Source organism: Pithys albifrons, chromosome 11 (assembly GCF_047495875.1).
Source record: "Pithys albifrons albifrons isolate INPA30051 chromosome 11, PitAlb_v1, whole genome shotgun sequence".
NCBI lineage: Eukaryota > Metazoa > Chordata > Aves > Passeriformes > Thamnophilidae > Pithys > Pithys albifrons.
In genome coordinates, this window is record NC_092468.1 from 8,927,249 (window position 1) to 8,947,984 (window position 20,736).

Here is a 20,736-nt window from a genome sequence, read left to right on the forward strand (position 1 = left end):
CAGCCAAAGGAGCCTGCACTTCTTGTGGAATGGAACTTTATTAACAGCTCCTTGGAGCAGGAACTATGTTTCTGTGTTTGGGCAGATCTGCCCTGGGTGTTTGCAGGGATTTAATGAATCTCATAGAAAATAGTATTTAAATTGATTTAATATGCCAGGTTGGTTGTAGCATCAGTAACAAACGTATCTTATAAAATTTACCTTCTCCTAAGCAAATGGCACTTCTTCAAATCCTTTGCAGATGATATAACTGAGTCAACAATCCAGGAATTGAATTCTTGGATTTAACTGCTGTTTTTCTAAAAAAAAAAAAAAATTAAAAAAAGAGAAAAAGATGGAAAATATCAGAGAAGTCCTTTGTTTTGGCCAGCACTGTGTTTTCTGCATGACAAAGTAATAGTCAAAATTTAATGTGACACTGGATTCAGATTTAGATGGCAGTGTGGGGCTGGCAGAGCCTGTTTGGGCTTGCTTGGTGCAGCATGCTGGCACAGCAGCCTCGGCAAGGAGACAGCAGGGCATTTCAGGATGTGGGACTGCTGTGTCTCATGGCACCTTGAAGCTTAAAATTAGCTGAGTGTCATGGCTATACTGGCCACAGTAAAGCAGCTTATGAAGAAATTATAGCCAAAATTAATAATTACTGTTAATGGTGATTAGAGTAATTGGTGAATGCCAGCATGGCTATTTAATCTTGGGCAGTTACATTCTGCTACCCAAATTGTCCTTGCATTGTACTGAGATAGTATATTGAATAATTTTAAAAGATAACTTAGTCCTTTGGGAGCTCAGTTTAAAATACACAGTACACATTTCAGTTACTGATTTTAATACAGGATATCACTGGTAACCTTGAGTTAAAATAGGGATGGTTACCTCTGAAGTGAAATCCTCATCCAGGGAATCTGCTTAAGAATTTTTGTCATCAGCTTCAAAGTGGCCAAGTTTTCGTCCTTGATAATGACACGGACATATTTTTTAAGACATCTTGGAAACAACTACTATTGCTGAGACCACAATATTATGTACACATGCTTGAATCAATTCAGAATGAGAAATAGATGAAGAGCTTGGGAATCTTTACATTCATACTATTGTGTATATCCAGGTATTAAAGTAATATATTTTTTGTTTGTTTTCAGCTAAAGTGAGCACATGGGGGTTTCTGGGTTTTTTTCTTCTTTTTTTTTAAACAAACTGTGGCATCTTCTCAATAGCAAATTTAAGCATCTCTTGACATGAACCTAAAACCTACATGATCTCTGCAACCCTGGAGGAGCTGAGCCTCTGCTTTTAAAAGAGGTATCAGTCAGAGAAGCAAACCAAGTGTTAGGGGTGAATTAGGAACAATTATTGATGAAAAGAGAAAACATTGTTTTGTCACTGTATCAACCACAAACTGAGCACTGTGTACATTTCTGGTTCCTTCTCTCTAGTAAGGAAAATGTTCAGGCAAGAGCAAAAAGGGCCAGGGATTGGGAAGATCTTCTGTCTGAAGGAAACTCAACAGGCCATGACTTCACAGCCTCTGGAAGAGCTGGCTTAGAGGGGATACAATAGTAGTGTAATCGTCTCTGCTGAACAAGTCAAGTGACTCAGACCCAGCAAACAGATCTCCAGGATTACAAGGGGCCAGAGACTGCCAAAAGGGATGCTGCCAGCTTCCAAACTTGCCCTGCCAGGGGTGACCGTAACTCTAGAAGGAAAGGGATATCTGATTTGTTACTTGGCATATTCCTGCTGTATGGTCTGTGCTGCTGGTCCGCTCGCTTTCATAATATTGGAAAGGAAGACAAGAAGCTTGATTCTAATGGGTTGATTAGATATTAAATATTTTATAACAAAAGCAACTAACAACTGGGGTGTCTTTCTGAAGGGGGTAAAAACTCAGGATATTACATTTGGAGAGAGAACTTCAATTACCTAAAAATGCAGTTCTAGCTGAGTCAAGAAAGAGATTCCTTAATTCCAATTTAAAATCTAAATTTTAAATTCTGTTAGTTGAAGAGTTTATGGTTCCTGAGTTTTATGAGTAAGAATAACTGAAAATTGATTAAATAGCTATTTTTTAGTTCACAAATTTTTTTTGCCCAAAAAATGTGGACTAAATTTGTACTCCTAGTAGGAAATGCCATTTTGGAAGAAATCCACTGGATTCATTGCAGTGGTTGTAGTTGTACCTTCCTTAGTGAGTACAGAATTGGGCCCTGTATGCATAAGTTTTCCACTTTTAGACCTGAGGGAATGTAATTGGGAGCCAGGCTGAGATCCCATTCCAGATCAAGGCTTTCATATGCAGATTATAAAATCAGTAAAAAACAATCTTGGTTTGGCAGTTACTTTATAAGAGACCTTTGGATGATTTTGTCAACAGAAGAAGAGGGAATTCATTCCTCAAGCTAGAAATCATCATATATCTCATTTTAGGATACGTGATCTATACTGACTGGGTGGGGTTTTTTTTGTGTTCAGAGAATAACACCATAATTGGGAGAAATTTTCTTAGGGCTGCTTCAGGTCTCTGTAAACACTTCTGCTCTCAAAAAAACTTAAAATCTCAGAGAAATATTTTTACCCAGTGTATTTAGATCAATATTTTTGTTTTATTTATTTCTACAATCTTGTCTTTTTGACTGTCTGAGGCTTCAAATAAGATTTCAGAAGCACATCCAAAGTTTCTATAATAATTTTGCCTCAAGCGTGGACATTGAGTTAGCATTGTGGTTTGGATTTGTAGATGCTAATGCAAGAAAGCACCCAAGGAATGCAACTTCTCTAAACTCTTGCAGTACTAGGGTCCTCATAACCACTAAGGAAGGGAGTTAAAACACATTTTCCTCTTCAGCCATTGACAACAGATCTGCCAGCCAGATGGATGATCCATGGTGGATTGTCAACAGTCAAAGTTCTGTAGGTGCTGGCATTGCTTTTCAAAAGTGCATATTCCCCAAATGGGCACAAATAAATAGAGATAATGGGATGAATATGGATGATGGATGTCTTCTCTAAAACAATCAATGGATAGCTCAAGTCTTGTTGACTTGCACAGTGTGCATGAAAGAGACAGACTGTAAATACTGCCCTAACATCCAGCTAGCAATGACTCAACATCCACCCTCCCAGTCTGGGAGTGCAGCAGCTCCTGTCAGATGTGGTTGGTCACCTCTCAGATGACATCTAATGTTCAACAGCTTGATGCAAAGGAAATACTTTATTAAAAGAGTTAAAAATAAGGCTTATTATAATAGCCATGCAGGCAGTTGATAGAGTTTGCTTTAAAGGGAGATAACAAAGTATGCCCATGTTTCTCTCCTGCAAAAAATATTGAAAATGCCTGCCATTTGGTGATGTTTAAATGCATTTCAACAGTAAATGTTTGCTCTGGGAATAAGGCATAGTAGAAAATCAGTCCTACAATGAGTTATTAGAGGTGAAGGATCAATTATGACTTCATTCTGAAGAGGGAGTCACCTAGGCAAGCCACCTCCTCTATCTGTCTGCCTCTGAAATTAGTGATGTCTCCACAAAGAACTCTGTAAATGCAGGGTAGCCCTATATTTATGTCTTCTTTATGGATCCCCTTTTCTTTTCTTCCTTCCCTTTGTCTGAAGATGGTCACGTTTTTAAGGCTTGTAAACTACTTCACAAAGCAAGGGCAGGACAGCCTCAGGCTCTGAATACACACTGGTCATACTTGAAAGAAATAGTCATCTCAATTTCACTTAACCACATGGAAGAACAGTAGTGCCCTTGCTTCATCAATAGCTGAGTATTAATTGCTAGAATACAAGCAAATTCCCAGAATGTAAAAGGCTTTTTCTTAGTGCTCTATGCAGTCAATTTCACAGCTTCCACTGTTTGAAGTGGGTGACTTGTATTATTTTTAAATTAATCAAGGCAAATGCTATCAGACCTTCTAATGATTGTTCCTATCTACTATACCTTGACAAATGCACATATGTATCCTTCCTAGTTTACTGCCAATCAATGTTAAAATGTTGATATATGGATATGGGATTTTTTTTTGTCTTTAAAATAAGACCAATGACATTAAGATTTGTCAAGTAAATAGTAGAAATAAAGCAAAAAACCCAATAGCTATTTAGGGGTTTAGAATGACATCTGTAATGTGGGTGGCAGTAGAATGAAAAAGTAAAGATTTGAAAGCTGTTCATAGTTGAATGAATTGACTAGGCATATATTTTAGTGGTTTAAAAAGCATTAGTTAACCAAAGCTCATGCATAAAAACAAAATAAATACATGAACTAAAGATAAAATAAATCTATGAACTGGCTGCACAAATCTCCATTTCATTGTTCATTTTCCTCTCCCACTCTTTCTTCTCTGGATTATTCACACATAAATTGCCTGAAAAAAAAAGTAAGGTGACAGCAACTCCCAGCAAAATCCACTGTTGTCCTTGCCAGGATGCTTTTTGTTGACTGAGTCTCTGCAGGGACTGAATAATCCTGATTGCCAGGTTGACCTGCCCTGGCAATGCCCAGCTCCGTACTGCAAATAGACAGGCTTAAGAGGAAAGAAAAGTACCCTCAGTTTGTTGCATTCCAAACAAGTGTTTGGCAGCAGTGACTCATGCTGCCATAATGCAGGGATAAGCATTTAGAAGATATAATGTTGCAGCTTCAAAAATTATGGCAGAAGTTTGATGCCTTCAGGGTGTCACTGAGGAGAAAATATCAAGGGGCAGGATGGAGATGTACCTAGTTTTCAAATCTATCCTTCCTCTGAACAGGGTGAAGAACCATGGAGAACATGCAGCGCACAGAGGGCTCTTGAAAGTGGTCTCTGCCAGAGTAAGATAAACTGCTACTCCTCAGCACTGGTGAGGAGAAAAGGTATGTGATTAAAATCAGCAGCTCCTTTCCCATAGTTTTTGCTCAGCTTTTCACATACTGACTGTGAGCTGCCCATGAGCCGCTGACTGCTTAGATGCAGTACGCTGTGTTCAGGCTTCCCACTGTACACATGGGCTCAGAGCAAAACTGACTTTTCTAGAATAATAATTTTCTTGAAAGACAAGGCAGTTGTAGAAAGTAGAGTATTATGCTGTAGTTTATAATAATTGCTCAAGAACTGTAATCTTATCATTGTTTCTACACATGCTGAATTAGTAAGAGACCATGCCAGGAGATGCCTTGGCATAAAGCAAGCAAAGAGGATGTTTTTTCAGCTGTGCCCTTGTCTCTTCCAGTGCCCTTGTCTCTTCAGCAAAGGTGTACCATCAGACTGACTATTTCCAAGGGAGCTGATTATAAGGATCTAGAGCTGGTCACTATTAGCAAAGACCTTCTCAGGTGTGATTTACAGAACCAGCTGAATTCCCTTATCTTCGTGTCATGCCTTCAGTCTTGGCACTGACTCCTGTAAGCAGAGATGTACCAGACAGCAGCATGGGAGCTACTGTAAAAAATGCTAGAAACTCTTTCTGTGGTTCCAAGTACATCAAGGCAAAACTCAACCCAAAGAAAGGAAATTTTTCACCATTTTAAGCCTAGACTGCTGTTTGAGACAGTATTTTTTCCAGAGGGTGGGTATATGGTACTGTAAATAAGATAATCCAACAAGTCAACTCTTATGATAGTTTTTAAAAATTCTTAGGGGTTAAGTTTGATATTTAAACACAACTTTATTAATTACTCTTCTGCTGTTTTTTCCCAAAACACTGAAATAGTAAAGGTATGGTATAGCCTACAAATAACCAGAAATATTGAGAACACCTCTAGGAATTTCACAGTAGATGTGTGTGCAATTGAAGTGTCCAAGTGATATGGTGCAGAATAATTATTTAAATGACATGCTAATCATTGCTGGAAATTAGGAATACCATTTCAAGCAATGCAAATCATAAGCAATTACATAGAATTATCTGGTTACTTACACTGCAAACAGAAAAGTTAATTATCCCTACCCAAGACAGCACTGCAGCTTCAGCACATTCTCTTTCTTGCCATTTTTGGAAGTGCATTCATCTTTCCAAGTTCTAAAATTCACTTTGCTTTTGCACTTATGTACTCTAAAACTGAATATATGACTATGTCTAATAAGGATTTTATAATAAAGTTATGAGAGAATTATTCAAGAATGGGTCTAAAATTCCATTTTCCTCCATGCCCAAAGTTATGGAACTTGATGAGCAGTTTGGACCCCAAAAGGTTGATAAGTCTAATACACAGAGTGTGCTGGAGCTTTACGTTTCAAGACCATCTGTACAATGACAATCCCTATGTATTCAGTGCATTGAAGCCTGTGGAGGTATTACAGAAACAGGATCCAATCTTCCTGTACCGCTCAACTAAACTAATGAAGGTATTGGCATAGAAAATATTTTGTCCTAGTCAGAAAAACTATGCAGGCTTGAGACCCATGACAGCTGAGTGGACTCCTGTTGTGCCAAATCAAGTTGGTTTTATGTCATTACATTTCTAATGGAGATCAGACCTGGGAGAGGTGCAGTGGGAATTGTACCTGTCTATGGAGTTACATTGCAGACACAGGTTCCTACTCCTGCAGAGCAGAGCATGGTGAAACTTTGTGATTCTTTCTTTATTGACATTTGTTGCAATTTTTTTTTCTAAAACCATTTCTTCAAGATGGATTTTATTTGAACTTTGAAATACATTAAATCAAAAGCAAAAAATTCAAGTGCTATGAAAATCATAGTCTCTCATGTGTTCATTTCTAAGGGCACTTTCTACAGAACGTTTTTGTCTTTTCACCATATTTTAAAATCTTCAGTTCTTCCAGCTGAGCTGAGAAAGCTCCATTTTGTTGCCTGTGAGGTTAGTGGGTGGTTGGGTCTGTCATTTAGTACTGAAAGGCTGAGATCCAAAATGTGTTCAATAGCTTGTCAACTAAATATAATGAAGTGAAAGTCATATAAAGAGAGTACTTGTAACTTTTGTTATTAAGGGATACAAATTTTAGTGATTTCTCTTGCAGTATAAACAGTAAAAAATTCAAATTGCCACAAAATAGCAAAGGAAAATGAAAATAAGTGTTGGGCTCTGTATGTCTGAAGATAATGAAAACAAACGGGATGAAGCTGAAAAGAAAATTTGTTCAAACCTGTTTGAGTACAATGTGCTGTGACACTTGTTGAGTTGGTGGGATTTCTGTCCTCACCATATGGCCAAAGGATTTCTGTGACCGTCTTCAAATAGGGAAAAAGAGGGCTCTCAGAACACTGTAAGTGGAGTCCCACCTCTCCCTCTGGCACAGCCACCACCAAGTTTGATGTTCCCAGGTCACAGTGTGCTGTGCCCTACCAAACCTGCATCCCCCCTCCAGGTATTAAAGATACCAGTAAGGCCTCTTCCCTGGTACCAGAGACATCTTATCCTTCAGTGTGTCTCTGCCTGCTCTACAGCAGTTTCAGCAGAGGCTTCAATTTGTTCATGTTCATGTCATTTCAGTGGCTTTTTGTTCAGACAACTGCAGTTCTGACATTTGTATTTGTAACTAATAACCCAAAGATGCCTTAAAGGGCTGTCGGCCGAAGTAACTCTGAGTGTGATTTTCCTCAGTGAAATGTGGTTGCTGTCTGTAGAGCAACAGTAAAAGCTGTGCTTGCATTTTGCTCCTCCAGGCCCATTCCCTCAGCTTACGAGTCAAAACAAGGATTGTCTGGCTGTCAGGATTGCAAACTCAGGCTGACATCTGAAAACTGTGCTGTGTTCTCCTAGCACCAGCATCCACCCCCAGTCTTGGAATTTGTACTTCACTCTTAGCTGTGTTGATGCTGGAGGCAAAATTATCCACCGTCATGACAGTGACACCCATTGTTGTTAAGGAAATGCCTTCAGCACAAGGTACTATTTTAAGCTTTCTCAAAAGTTATCCTTTATATTCTCATCTTTCACACTTATCCTCAGCCCAGGGGTGATTTTCTTCCCTTGTGAAAATGTAACTGAATGCCGACCAGCTATTAGTGAGATATTTTGGCCTTGGATGAGGAAGTTTCATTAGACAGAGCTTTAAAAATTTTTTTTTTGCAACCATAGAGTTTATAAATAGCTTCTTATAAACACTTCTACAATGTTACTCATCTAGTCCTTTGCAGTGACAATGATTTCACTGGTTTTACAAAAAGCTGACTTTCTGAATGTCAGGAAATCCGTATGGGCCACATGAAGTGTGGGACAGTTCTTGACTTTTTAAAATTTGTTAAATTTGGGGGTTTCTTTCTAAAGCAAGTCTTTCAAGGAGGCAAATCCTGAGTATTTTTCTTGCCCATTAGAAGTAATAGGAGGTGGGTCTCAGGAAAAGGAGATTAGAACATTGTTCCATAAAAGAAATAGAAGAGGAATGATTCATATTCTTGCTTTGAGCAATTATAAACAAGTTGTTCTGTGAGCAGTAGAAATGATAAAACAAAGTTCTTGTAGATTTTTATGTTTTCACATTACTAGGCATTTTCCTCTGCAACAGTCAGTCTTCTGCCCTTGGTTCTCTCCTCAAGCCCTCCATCTATGCTGTGGCCTGAACACCTCTCTCTGATGTGCTGCCATCCTTCCTACAATCCTCTGTTTCATCCTGGGAGTATATCTATTTCCCTCTTCCTGATCCCCCATAAACCATGCTGCTGTATCCTGCAGCTCTGCCCATATCTGTTTGGTACTGGATAGGCAAGAGGCAGAATTGCCACCTGCAGCCACACACCTGGAAATAAGTGTGTCTGGAATGAGTTCATCAGGCAGCTCAGGTTGTGTCTCTGTCTGCTATTCCATTGCCATTTCCCCCTAAAACTGCAGGACTGCAAGTCTGAGGAAACCTCTGCTCCTATGAGGAATGTGGTTTGAATTTGCCAGTTGGTTCAAAATTTGGTTGAGTGGAGGTGGTAGAGGCAGTTTGATAAAATGTCCAAATGCCATCAATGAGTTTTCTTTGCGTCATATACCGAATGATATAGCAGGGAAGCCATGTGAGGAGCACCGGAGATCACTTGATCTGTTCAGCCTGGAGGTCAGGACACTGAGGGGAGACCTCAACATCCTCACAAGGGAAAATGGAGGGTCAGGCACTGTTCTCTTCTCTCTGGTGACCAGTAATAGGACCCAAGGGAATGGCATGAGGCTGTCAGTGGAGATTTGTCTTGGATATTAGGAGAAGGTTTTTCACCCAGAGGCTGTCTGGGCACCGGAACAAGCTCCCCAGGGAAGTGATCACAGCACCAAGCCTGATAGAGTACCAGAAGCCTTTGGACTATGCTCTCAAGCACATGGTGTGACTCTTGGGGATGTCCTTTGGAGGGCCAGGAGTTGGACTTTGATGATCCTTGTGGGTCCCTTCCGTCTCAGGTTATTCTGTGGTTCTATGAAACAGGACCTGAAATGTTTCTTTCACTTTAGAAATCAGTCTATATTAGGAACATAAGTCCCACAAATCCCTTCACTTTCTACAGCAGAAAAAGGGTCACAGACTTCCATTATCAGCTCAGGTTTCACTTGTAATTGCTCATGTTGATTCCAAGACATGGACAAGACATAATAAAATTAACAAGTAGAAACTCTCCTTTTTTTCTATCTTTCTATTAAGTTTAGAGCAAGTTTGATTTAAAAAACCTCAGCCATTCTGACATTCTTATCAGCTGGATGCTGACATCCTCACTGAAGCACACTCCCACTAACCTAAGTGTGTACCTGAAGAAGAATTAGGGAGAAGCTGGCTGTGAATGGTTAGTTCTATTTTAATACTTGGGAAATATTATAATGACATAAGTATGTAGGTAGATCAGATAAATATTGACTCGTGGTTGACAAAGAGATGTTTTAAAATACCTACTGAGTGCTGGCCCTGGCCATGCACTTTAAGTCCCGCATTTCTCTGTGTCTCTGGATAAGAGTCTATTCCGCTGGCATTAGCTGCACATGGCACTAGCAGGGCTGTAATTTTACTCTTCAAATTAATATGCTAAAACTTTTGTACATGTTGTCATATAGGTGGACAAAATAAGAAATAGTTTTGAAGAAACTTTTTGTAATATAATGAAAATAACCATGAAGGCTCTATGGATTGAACTCACCCAGCTGAACTGAAGTCAGTCTGTGTAGAAGAATTAAGCAATATGAACCCATTTTTTAATGGAAGTTCCATTCCTGTGAACATTTCAGATATCCAAGAAACAAGAAAAAGAACAGAAAAGTTTCCCAGATACTTATGAGTGCACCTAGTCAATTATGCAGTCAATAAAAAACAAACTCAGAAGTAGAGAATGAATAATTTGCTCAAGTAAACAGTACAAACATACGACCGAGTGGGAGAGGGCAGCCTCCCCCCTGAGCCTCTGTGAACTGGTTCTGTAGAGGGGAGAGCTGCAGCCCTGTCATCATGGCCAGGGAGGAGCGCACATATAGCAATGAGGAAAGCACTTGAAACGTGATGTCACCTGGAGCTGCGGTTGGGCAAACCTCTAATGATAGAAGATTGCATTGTGAGAAGATAAAAGAAAATGAATCACACAAACAATTAGATGAGATCTATGGAGTCTGCCCTGGAGTCTGGATGGAGTTGATGGAAAGCTGTCCTGGGATTCCTCACAGAGGCCACATGGTCCACAGCCGTGGGCTGGCCTGGTCCCAGCCTAGGCTGGGTGGTGAGATGACTGCCGTCTCAAGAGCACAGGCACTTAGAGGGCCTGGGTGAGCATCTCCCACGGGTAACCCAAACAGTGGCACAGGGTCAAACTAACTTGCTGTAAAGCAAAAGAACATGGCTTTGGTTTCCAAGGGCTCTGGAAAGAAAAGCCTTGGTGCAATCTTGGATAATTTGGTGTATTTGAGAGAAAAAACAAAGTAGCAAACTGGAAATGAGTCTATTTGAGCAAATTATGACTGTGCAATCCTTGTACAAAATATATTTATGGGAATAGAAATGGGCTGTTCTCAAAAAAAAAAAAAAAGGAAGGGCACCAACTGAGCTGGGTCAGTAATGTTTCAAGAGCAGGAATCAGCAAGGATCACTTCTGGCAAGGTCTTCAGCCCCAGAGATTGAGAGGAATCTTCCAAGTGATAACTCCTCTCTTTCTGTGGGAAACTCCATAGCTGTATTTAAGGGAGAGAAATAAAAGCTGACTCCAATACGGGGTAAAATGAAGCCAGTGACAGCTCAGGGTACATTTTAAGCCCGAGAGGTGAACTGACAGGAAATAATCTCACGTGGCCTGGCATCCACATTTCCCAAAGATCTCGATGTAATTCAAGGCATTCTATCTTCACGTTAAGAAAGCAGCCGTACTGATCTCAAGGCAGATTATGCTCTTTTTTCCATTTTTTTTCTCACCAGGGTCATCACGGCAGGAAAAACTCCGAAGAAGAGGAACGCGCTGAATTTCCTGCCCCGCGCCGGGTGGGGACCCGCGGGGTTGGAAGCCGGGGAGGGGGAAGCCCAGCCAGCAAGGGGCGCTCCTGGGAGGGGTACCGCACCTGTGCGGGGCGGGGCGGGGCGGGCACACCTGTGCGGGGCGGGGCGGGCGCACCTGCCCACGGCCCCGTGGCCGGCGGGGTGCGCTGGGGTCGCGCTGCGCGGAGGCTGCCGGCAGCATGGCCCGCCTGCTGGGCACCCTGCGCAGCTCCCAGCCCGTGGCGCGCTTCCAACGCTCCTGCGGGCTCTTCCCCGCCGGCGAGGAGGGCGGTGGCAGCAGCGACCCCGCGGAGGGGACCCGGGACCGTGGAGCCTGCAATGGAGCGGCTGCGCTGCGCCGCCCGGCAGCTGCCGGCTGCGGCACCCCCGGCGAGGTGCGGAGCGGCCGCGGCCCGCAGGTGAGTGCCGCGGGGTGCGGGGGCCCGGCCATGACTCAGCACGGCCTCCCCCCGCGGCCGTGCGCGCAGGGGCGCTCCGGAGGGTCCCTCCGGCATCCCGCCGCCTGGTGAGCGGGAGGCGGATGGAGGGGCCGGGCTGCGAGCGGGTGCCGAGTAGCGCTGTGCGGTGCCGCAGACCGGCTGCATCCCGGCCGGGCCGGGGAGGTATCTGTGGGTTCTCCGCTCTCTCCCATCGCTGACGCCCCTGAGATGAGGCGGTCCGTGCGTTCGGGACCTGCCTGAAGAGGGGCCTGGGGGAGCACCGCAGCCTCATCCCGGGACGTGGGTTTTCCCGTGGGCAGAGGCTCGGCAGGAGTAGTTCTATTCCCCAGGGGTCTCTCTCCCTGCGGGGCGCACCTGCCGCGGTGCTGCGCTGTCCCCGGCCCCGCTGCCGCCCGGGCCTGGTCGGGGAAGGGCTCATCTCTGCCCTTTGCAGCTGGGGTGCCGATGGAGACAGTCTGAGCTCCCCGCGCTTCCTGCTGGCCAAGCAGGTCGTGGCATTTCCCGTCTCGGTCTGTAATTCCCTTGTGTATCAGAAGGGAACGGGGAAGGGCATGATGTAACCCATGTGTACAGGTTGGACGACCTGCTTTTTCTCTTACTGTAATGACTTGAATTCATTAGTAGATCACTTTGTGGTGGCTTTTGGAAAGCAGGTGTGATAATGGGCTTCCAAACTCTACATGCAAAATAAACACGGATCAGCCGTGAATGCTGCAACTCTACCACTCCTTCCCTTTTGCACTATTTAATCCTTCCCTATTCCATGTCCAGTGCCTGGATTCCCATTTCAAGTATCTGAAACTCTTTGTCACCTGCTGCTTGACTCTTTCTCAATTAGCAGATGTAATTCTTTAGCCTGTTTGTTTCTGAACTACATTAAGATCTATTTTCAGTCAACTATGCAGACAATTCCCAAAAAGATTTGTTGTTACTGATTTCTGTTGAACAGTGACGTAGTTAATGTAGCAGTGTTGATACTAAAATACTGTCCATGTTAATGCTTCATGAATGTAGCTGTTTATTTCACCTTGAGCAATTGTTTTGTGTTTCATAAAGTAAGGCACAACTACCTTTATGTGACAGGTGTACGTGTCCTGAGTGAGACTCCATGAAACTTAGAGATTGAAGCAGAGGGGTCTGTTTCTACAGAATTAGGGTGCTTACTTCTGAAACATGTGAAAGTTGGGTTCAAACTCCCCAAAAATGGAGATGAGACAAATGGTTTGAACAGTGTTTCTCTCAGTGAGATGCTAGAATTATAAAGACAGACTCTCTGCTCCATTTCTTGAAACTGGAAATGGAAAATCCATTTTTACAGGAGAGTCTTGTACAGCCTGCCAGGAGATAGAAAAAGTGAATTTGGAACTCCCTTATACCAACACCCAGGTGCAGTGCTGTGTTGCTAAATGAATTGGGGTTGCCCTGATGTCTGCAAATAAGTAAGTTTAGGAGTTTCATATACATAGCAAATTTCTTTGGACAGTGGTATTTTTTTTTGCTGTTACTCGAGGGTGTTTGCAGAAAGGTGTTTAAGTGCTGTCCCTGCATCTCTCTCCTGGTGACCTTGGGTAGCTCTATGCTCACCCATCCCTTCCTGAAACCTGGGATTTTCAAAATCCCTATCCCCAGGACAAGTGGTTCCTGTGAGGTGGTAACTTTCACGTTTTGTTCTTAATGAAGTAGTCTTAAAGGTTTTCAGGTTCTTCTATGTACGTTCTTGGACCATCAGTAGGTTATACCTGTTACAACAGAATATGTTGTGTGCACTGTAGAAGATATGAATTGCTGATTGCATGCTGGGGTTGCTGCAGGTCCATCCCTCCAAGACATTCCTCCTTTCTTCAGTGTCAGCTCTCAGGACCCTGTATCTGACATGGGCTGCATTGGTTGTCCCAGTGGTGAGAATCTGGCAAAAGAGAGCTGAGGACTTGTAGCTGGTGGTAGTTTGGGAGGGAATGGTTGCCACACTGTGTGGAGAGAAAAGATCCCTCAGGAGGGTCAAGAGAGAGGACAGTTCTTTATCTAGGAGAAGGAGGTCTTTAATTACCTGCATGCATTTGTTCCCAGGAGTGCTGCTTGCAATTCAACAGTGTCTCCTTTTATGCATAACCTGGAGATTATGTAAATGTTAAAAAAAAAAAATAAACCCAGCAAGGCCTGATTACAGTGGCTGTATTCCTGAATCTTTGTAAGTCAGTCCTATCTGCACCATGGCAGTTGCTATGAGATGATAAGACAAGGAATGAAATACTTAGATGTGACAGCCACAGCTGCATGTGTTTCTTAAATATTGAATTAGTTGCCTAGCCCATGTCCTTGATGTTTCTTAGTTACCAGATCATTTAGAAACACTTTTTAATACCTCAAATGAGAAATGTTAGTATCTGTGGATGATGCAGAATGGTACTAGTCCAACATGCTAACTGGATTTATGCCCTGGCTTGGACAGGATATTGAACCCATGGGCTTTTATTGAAGAAATTATCTGGTTTTATTACTACAGAAAACAGGACAGTAGTTTCTTATAATTATCCTTCATTAGCTAATGCTACTTTCCTTTCTATACTTTTTTTTATAATTAGTTGGTTTCTGAAACTGCTTGAATGATATCTTTTCCTGATGAAGTCCTCAAATTGTGCACTTACAAACACTGACTTTCTGAAGACTTCTTTGGTGTTTTATGAGTGGCCAAAAAAATGCTACATATATTTAGTAAGTCGTGCTTTGCTTATCTCTAATCTCCTGATGGACTTTTGCTCCTGAAATTGATAGCCTGAATGAAAGGTAACAAAGGGAAAAAGTAGTCTATTCAAAGTTCTCTGTAGAGATTTGTTTGTTTTTCTCCATTCTTCCTTTCCGAGATGCTTTATCACTTCTTGAGATCTCTTTCTGCGTTTGAAAGAGTACAGTTCATGTTTACTCTTTAGTTATACCTTAACTGTCAGAACTGCTCCGAACTGGCACAGTGTTTATAAACTGCCTAATAATGTTTAGTGATTGTACAGTTGTTGCTAATGCCATTGGTGAGGAGGATAATAAACAGGATAACAGCAAGATGATGGTAACAGAAAAAGAAAAGGTAGGTAAAAGCTGCATATCCATCTCATGTTTATCACAGTCCCCAAAAATGTAGTTGATTACTGGCAAGATACAGATGGCAACACTGCTTTTGCTGTGATGGGATGGCTTGTAATTTGAAGCATGCTTGGTCTAGAGCTAGTCAAGGTCTGTTTTCTGTGATATTCCATTGCAATAGATTTGTGAATAAGTGTCAGTCTTGCCTTTTTTTTTTAATCATCTTGTGGGCTTACTTGCTTTCACATTTTCACCCTTTCCATGCAGCAGAAAGTTGTCAGTAGCTGAGGCAGGTCCAGCAAGTGAATAAAGCCCATGAGTGGTGTTAGGAGAATTTGGCAGCAATGCATTTCTGCCTCAAGTGCTAGCACTTTGTCCTCCGAGAGAATGTAGCTGATCTTTTGGAAGTTCCTCTGTTTGGAGCTGCAGCTGGAGAAACGTGAGATCCAGTTTCTTATTTCAGTGGGCTGAGCACAAAGCTCACGTTCCCTGGGATCTCTCCTGTGCTCTGGTACTCTGTGTTCAGATCTCCCCTACCTGGTGTGGCTGCTGAGGGAGCTTGCCTGTCTTGCATATGTCTGATTTTTGGTTTAAGATTTAATCAGCCACTAAGGGATGATGTTCGTCTATATGAATGAGATGGCTTCATTGGATGGTTTTAGACAGCCCTGTGAGTTACAGTCCTTCAGGAGGTGACAGTACAGCTGCATCCAAGATTCAAGCAGTGTGTGGCAGCCCTGTGGAAATTTGTTAGCACTGGGTTTGTCACTGCTCAGTGAGGAGCCCAGTGTCCTTATCAGAGAACAGGCAGCAAAGCCAGACGTGTGTTGTTTGTTAGCATCTCATCTTCAAGATCTTGCTGCAGAAAAAACTGGTGCTAACAGAAGTTTCTGAAGCTTCACTGATTGCAGTAGGTATCTTGCATGGCTGCTGAGATTGCTGCTGCTGGCCAGGTGGGTTTTGGCACAAGGGGGCATGTGGGGGTGTCATACCAGTACCTTACACCAGTCTTTATGCTGAAGGTGATGTGCTGTGTGACTCAGTGCTTCCTGGTTCACAGCCTCAGTCATCTTTTTGGAGGCCACTGGACTTCATAATGAGGAGCTGTCAAGATCCTAGCATTAATTCCAATGCTTGGAGGTGAGCCACTTGATGGTCTATAATTCTGTTGAATGTCTTAGGCCATTAGTTCAGATATCAACCAGAAGAATAAAAGTGCATCTGCTGTCATTTTTCTTCTTTGAATCTCTGGAGAAGGAGTAGGTTTAACAGATGAGAAGCCAGAGAAAATACGTTGTCCCTGGAAAAATCCTTTGGACAGCCAGGTCTCTCACTTTACCTTGTATATATGCTCTGCAAGGAATGTTTAATGGTCATCTGGGCAGTGCAAGGTTACTATTGACGGTAACAGCAAGTAAATCTGAGGTCTAGAATGTACAGGTTGCATTGTCTTAACCATGAGTGTTTTATTTTAAATGCCTACTCAATTTCCTGCTTTTTAGGGCTTCATATCAGTTCAATTTAGCTAACATCTGCAACTTATTTTCCAAAGATAAATGCTATTGGTCTGGATGTAGAGGCATGTGAATGCTTTAATATGGAGCTGCATTGCTGATTTAGTACTATTTTACTTTATTACTATATTGGGGCATATTTATTACTAGATATAAAAATTTTAAAAATGTTTAATTCTTCCTTTTGAAGGCAGTTGCAAATCACTGCTAATAGGTTTCTCTGAGTCTGTGGGTTCCAGCACACAGGAAGCTGAGTGGTCACTCTATAGCCCCAGGCCAGGTTGCAGCTTGCTCTACTGGACAGAATTATAAATACTTGCTTATGCCAACCAGTTTAACTAGGTGTATTGTCTTCAGTGTTTCCCATTGCCATTTCTCTGTGCAAAGGGAGAGTGTTGGAGTACTTTATTTTACAGAAGAAGACAGCATCAGACACCACAGTTGTGCCACAAGAGCAAAGTTGAATGTTTGCAGGGGAAAGGGCTTGGAGGAGTTAGCAGTGAGGAACCTGTTCCCTGAAAAAATGTAAGGCCCATCCACCAGGATGCATGGCATGAAGAAGAAGAGAGAGTAAGCAAAAGACTACATGAAGGGTCTGGGGAGGAGGGGGGGGGGGGTCCTTATGGAAAGGCAGCTGTGATGCCCATGTCATCTGGACTTATGAGGTGCCAGGGTGAATATTGAACTGGCACAGACTGAAGTATTAAGCCTTGCAAGCACCTACCAAAGTGTGTCAGCAGCACTGCCGAGCACTGCTGGCTTATAGAACCTGCTGGAGTGCCAAGGGGAATGCGTCCACAGAGTCACTTGTTCAGTGTGGTATGAGATCCAGGCCTTGAAGCAGAAGAAGAGATCCTTGAAGCAGCACGTGGTAACATCAGGTTACATGTTGGTCTCCATCGGAAACAGAGCTGACATTGGCATCGCCTGCACTAATTGCAAGTAATAATGAGGTGGCAGGTGAATTGAGAACATCTTATCTACAGCTCTCCTCCCCAGGGATGGGCTGGCTGCTGAGGTGTCCTTCAGCATGCCTCTCCACAGCCACAGCTGCAATTTGAACACGTCCCTTTCCTCTTACAGTGCTCTGAGTGCATGTGGCTGGGACTTGTGTATTTTGTGATGATACTTAACCTGAAGCCCTATTTGGCACTATCTTAGGAAACTGCTTCTTGACTTGAATCCTGGAACTATCTGCTGGCGAAGTAGTCACTTCATGCTGTGCTAGTGCCTGATTATAAGGGATGAAAAAATAATAGTTTAGTTTTCTGAAAATGGTAAATATTTCTCTGTCCATTTATCTTCCAGAAGTCTTGCTGCTCCATGTCTCTCAGGATGGACCTCTGCTGTGGTGAAAAGTAACTGAATGGATTCATAATTCTCCTGGGTAGAAATATGTGACTAATCGATGGTGTCAAACTTCTAGGATGTATTTAATTTCTGAAGTAAAATCTTAAAAGGAGAACAAGCTTTTTACTCTAAAAAGAAACATAACAGTGAAGTCCTGGTTCTACATGGCCATTGGCTGTTCCCACATGTTTCTGTTGGGTTAAGTCAGGTTAAGCCTCTGTTGAGGAGCTCCCATCAGGTGGAAGCTTCTCAAACCTGGTATGCTGAGGGAAAACTGAGTGAGGGGCTCCCCGTTCCTCCTCTCCTGTACCTCTGGAGAACACCCTGGGTATCTAGGAGCCATGCAGGTCCTAGTAACACTCTGACTCATGTGTTTTTGGCAGGAAGTCAAAACTAAGAGGTGGTCGTGCTTGCAGGGAGCTGATGTGTAGGCAGGGTGGCCATCTAATACTGTACAGATTGAAAACTGCTGTTTTGTGACACATCCCTCTTCTATCCAAAAACAGTTTTAGTAACACTCTGCCTTTGAAGAGATGAAGTACAGTTATGTTTCAGAGGAATTTGAATCTGGAATCTCCATTTTTTTGAACTACCTGTAGTTTTCTTTCTCTGATTTTTAACTTGTGTTTTTCTCCCTCTGTCCACAGACACTGATGCCACCTAACCCTTAAAATAACTTCCTCAGACTTTTCCAGGTGTGGACTCTGTGTTGTACCTCATAAAATGGCACTCTAATTCTCATAAATTAAAATGCAATTAAATAAACCTGTTCTTCCACTGTTAAACAAGGAGGAAGGAAGCTTTTCCTTCTGCCCTTCCTTCTCCTGCCTCTCGCTTGCCTTGTTGTTTTCCTATTGCACAAATTGGCAGTTCTTCCTGGAACATGGTAGGATTTGAAACAGCTGTGTCCAATCTGCCTAAGCCCTGTCTGGCAGAGCAGGGCTGAGAGGGTAAAGGAGGTGAGCTCATGAAGAGGGAGATGCACACAGCCCTATTTGTGCCTGTGGTTGTGCAGCTTTCTCACCAGGAAGCTGTTGCCAACACACCTCAATTATTAAAAACAAAAGTGTAAGAACTGGACATCTGGGAAGTTACTTGAGCAACTGAAATGACCATGAGAGGAGCAACTTACCATAAAGAGCATTCAAGGAAACAAACGCAAAGGCCTTACCCTCCGTGTTGGGGAGGTGTGTGTAGGCATGTGTTCAGAACTCTGAAGATCATGGTGGAAGGTAGACCTTTTTGAGTTCCTCAATTATACCTGAAGAAAAGGAGCAAATTATAATTCCGATTCCCTGAGACCACTGTGTGGAGAAGATCAGACCATCTTGTCTTTTTACTAGCAATGGGTAAAAGTCCCAGAGTATATGAGATAGTAGGTGTGAGAATTGGACTAGATGACCTTTAAATGTCTCTTCCAACCCAAACTATTTTATGATTCTCTGAACCGTGGTTATCGACTCCTGATACAAAAGGAATATATGAATTTGCATGACCTGTGAGTTTGAGGGCCACAATGGACACATCTTGATGGAAAACAATGAGTCTCTTCAGAATAGATCTCATAGCCATGTGGAAATAACTAGTTGGAAATTTGGCTGTGAGAGGCATGCTGCCTATGATATGAATTTAGGGGAAGCTGCAAGTAAGGCTGGAGGACAAGAAGAGAAGTCAAATAGTCTGATCAAACTGAAGGTATGGTTGAAATTTGACTTCTATTCAATAGGTGTAGATACTTATTGAAGAAGGTGGTGTAGTAAATACTCAACTGCAGAATGAAAAGCAGTAAACTTAGCAGTGATTTCGTGGAAGAAAAGAGTGGATAGAGGAGATCACAGGTTGGGCTTGGTTCAGTGGTGGCATGCCTCTGAAAACCACCCACAAAATGAATGAAATTGTGCAAGACTGTTCCTTCAGTATTACTGCACCATGTTTGGTCTTACAGACTGTGAAATTCAAGACAGGCATTTAAGTGCTGTGTCTGCAAAATGCTAAGTATCTTCTGTAAGAATTACCAGGTGATTAAGCAGTAGAAGAGAGGACAGTTATGTCCTTCCTGAATGCTTTTGCAACCTTCTCCTCTGTCAGCCTTCAGAGAAAGGAAACAATTTGTTCCTTGTCTGCAGTAGATAATAAAATAGTTACAAATTTAAATTTCAATAAGACAGTTCCGGGCTAGGTGGCAGGAGAGCAAAGCACTTGGAGATTGCCTGGAAAATCAGTGGAGCCTCCACCACTGGTGTCGGTAAGAACAGGTTAGACAAATTTTAGACAACCTTCCATCAGAGTGATAGGAGTGTAAGATCTCCATCCTTGGTGGACAAGCTGGACTAGATTTAGGCTGTCTTTCAGGAAGCTCGAGGCTGTCCTTTCAGACATGGTCCTTCACACACAATCTCACTCTTGTAGGCTTTGCCCTATGCATCTCAAAGTGACTTATGGGGTTTTCTTTGTTTCTTTAAGAAGGCTTTCTTTTAGAAAGACAATATAATAATTTTTTTTCCTTCATTGATTCTTCCTATTTATTGCTTAAACAAAAGCTCTGTCAACTCTAATCTTACGTTATTCCACTTTCTATTTAAATGACTTGGCAGATTGTGCTATCTCTGTGTGTTCTTCCAACAGAAGGAAGGAGGCTAATAGTGTTACTTCAAAAGCAAGATATGTAAATAAAACCTATAATTCAGTCTATTATCTCAAGCTCTAATTGGTGCAGAAGGAAGTTAGTCTGAAGTTTAGAAAGTTAAATCTTTACACATAAACTGAGGTGTTTTAACTGTGTGCTGGACCCATTGCAGCTTCACTGTGCTGGTTGTGTCGATTGTGCAAGTGTGTCTATCTGTCTCAGCTGACCATCCTTTACGTACTGAAGGGGAAACTTTGGAAAAAGATGTACTGATGTAAGATGTGGCAAATGGTGTGAGAGATTGATTGGGTGAAGACTGTGCCCAGTGCGACAGTGCTGTTGGGAGACCTG

General features: G+C 42.4%; 1 protein-coding gene across 1 annotated transcript in view; it reads left to right on the forward strand.

Moving 5' to 3' along the window:
- Nucleotides 1-11,485: 11,485 nt before the first annotated feature.
- The window catches only part of SGPP2 (sphingosine-1-phosphate phosphatase 2), a 37,360-nt gene continuing 28,109 nt past the window's right edge, over nt 11,486-20,736 (forward strand). The window contains exon 1 of the mRNA XM_071566543.1: nt 11,486-11,778. Within this exon, the coding sequence (XP_071422644.1) occupies nt 11,560-11,778 (219 nt within the window). The 5' untranslated portion in view covers nt 11,486-11,559. The remainder of the gene's footprint in view (nt 11,779-20,736) is intronic.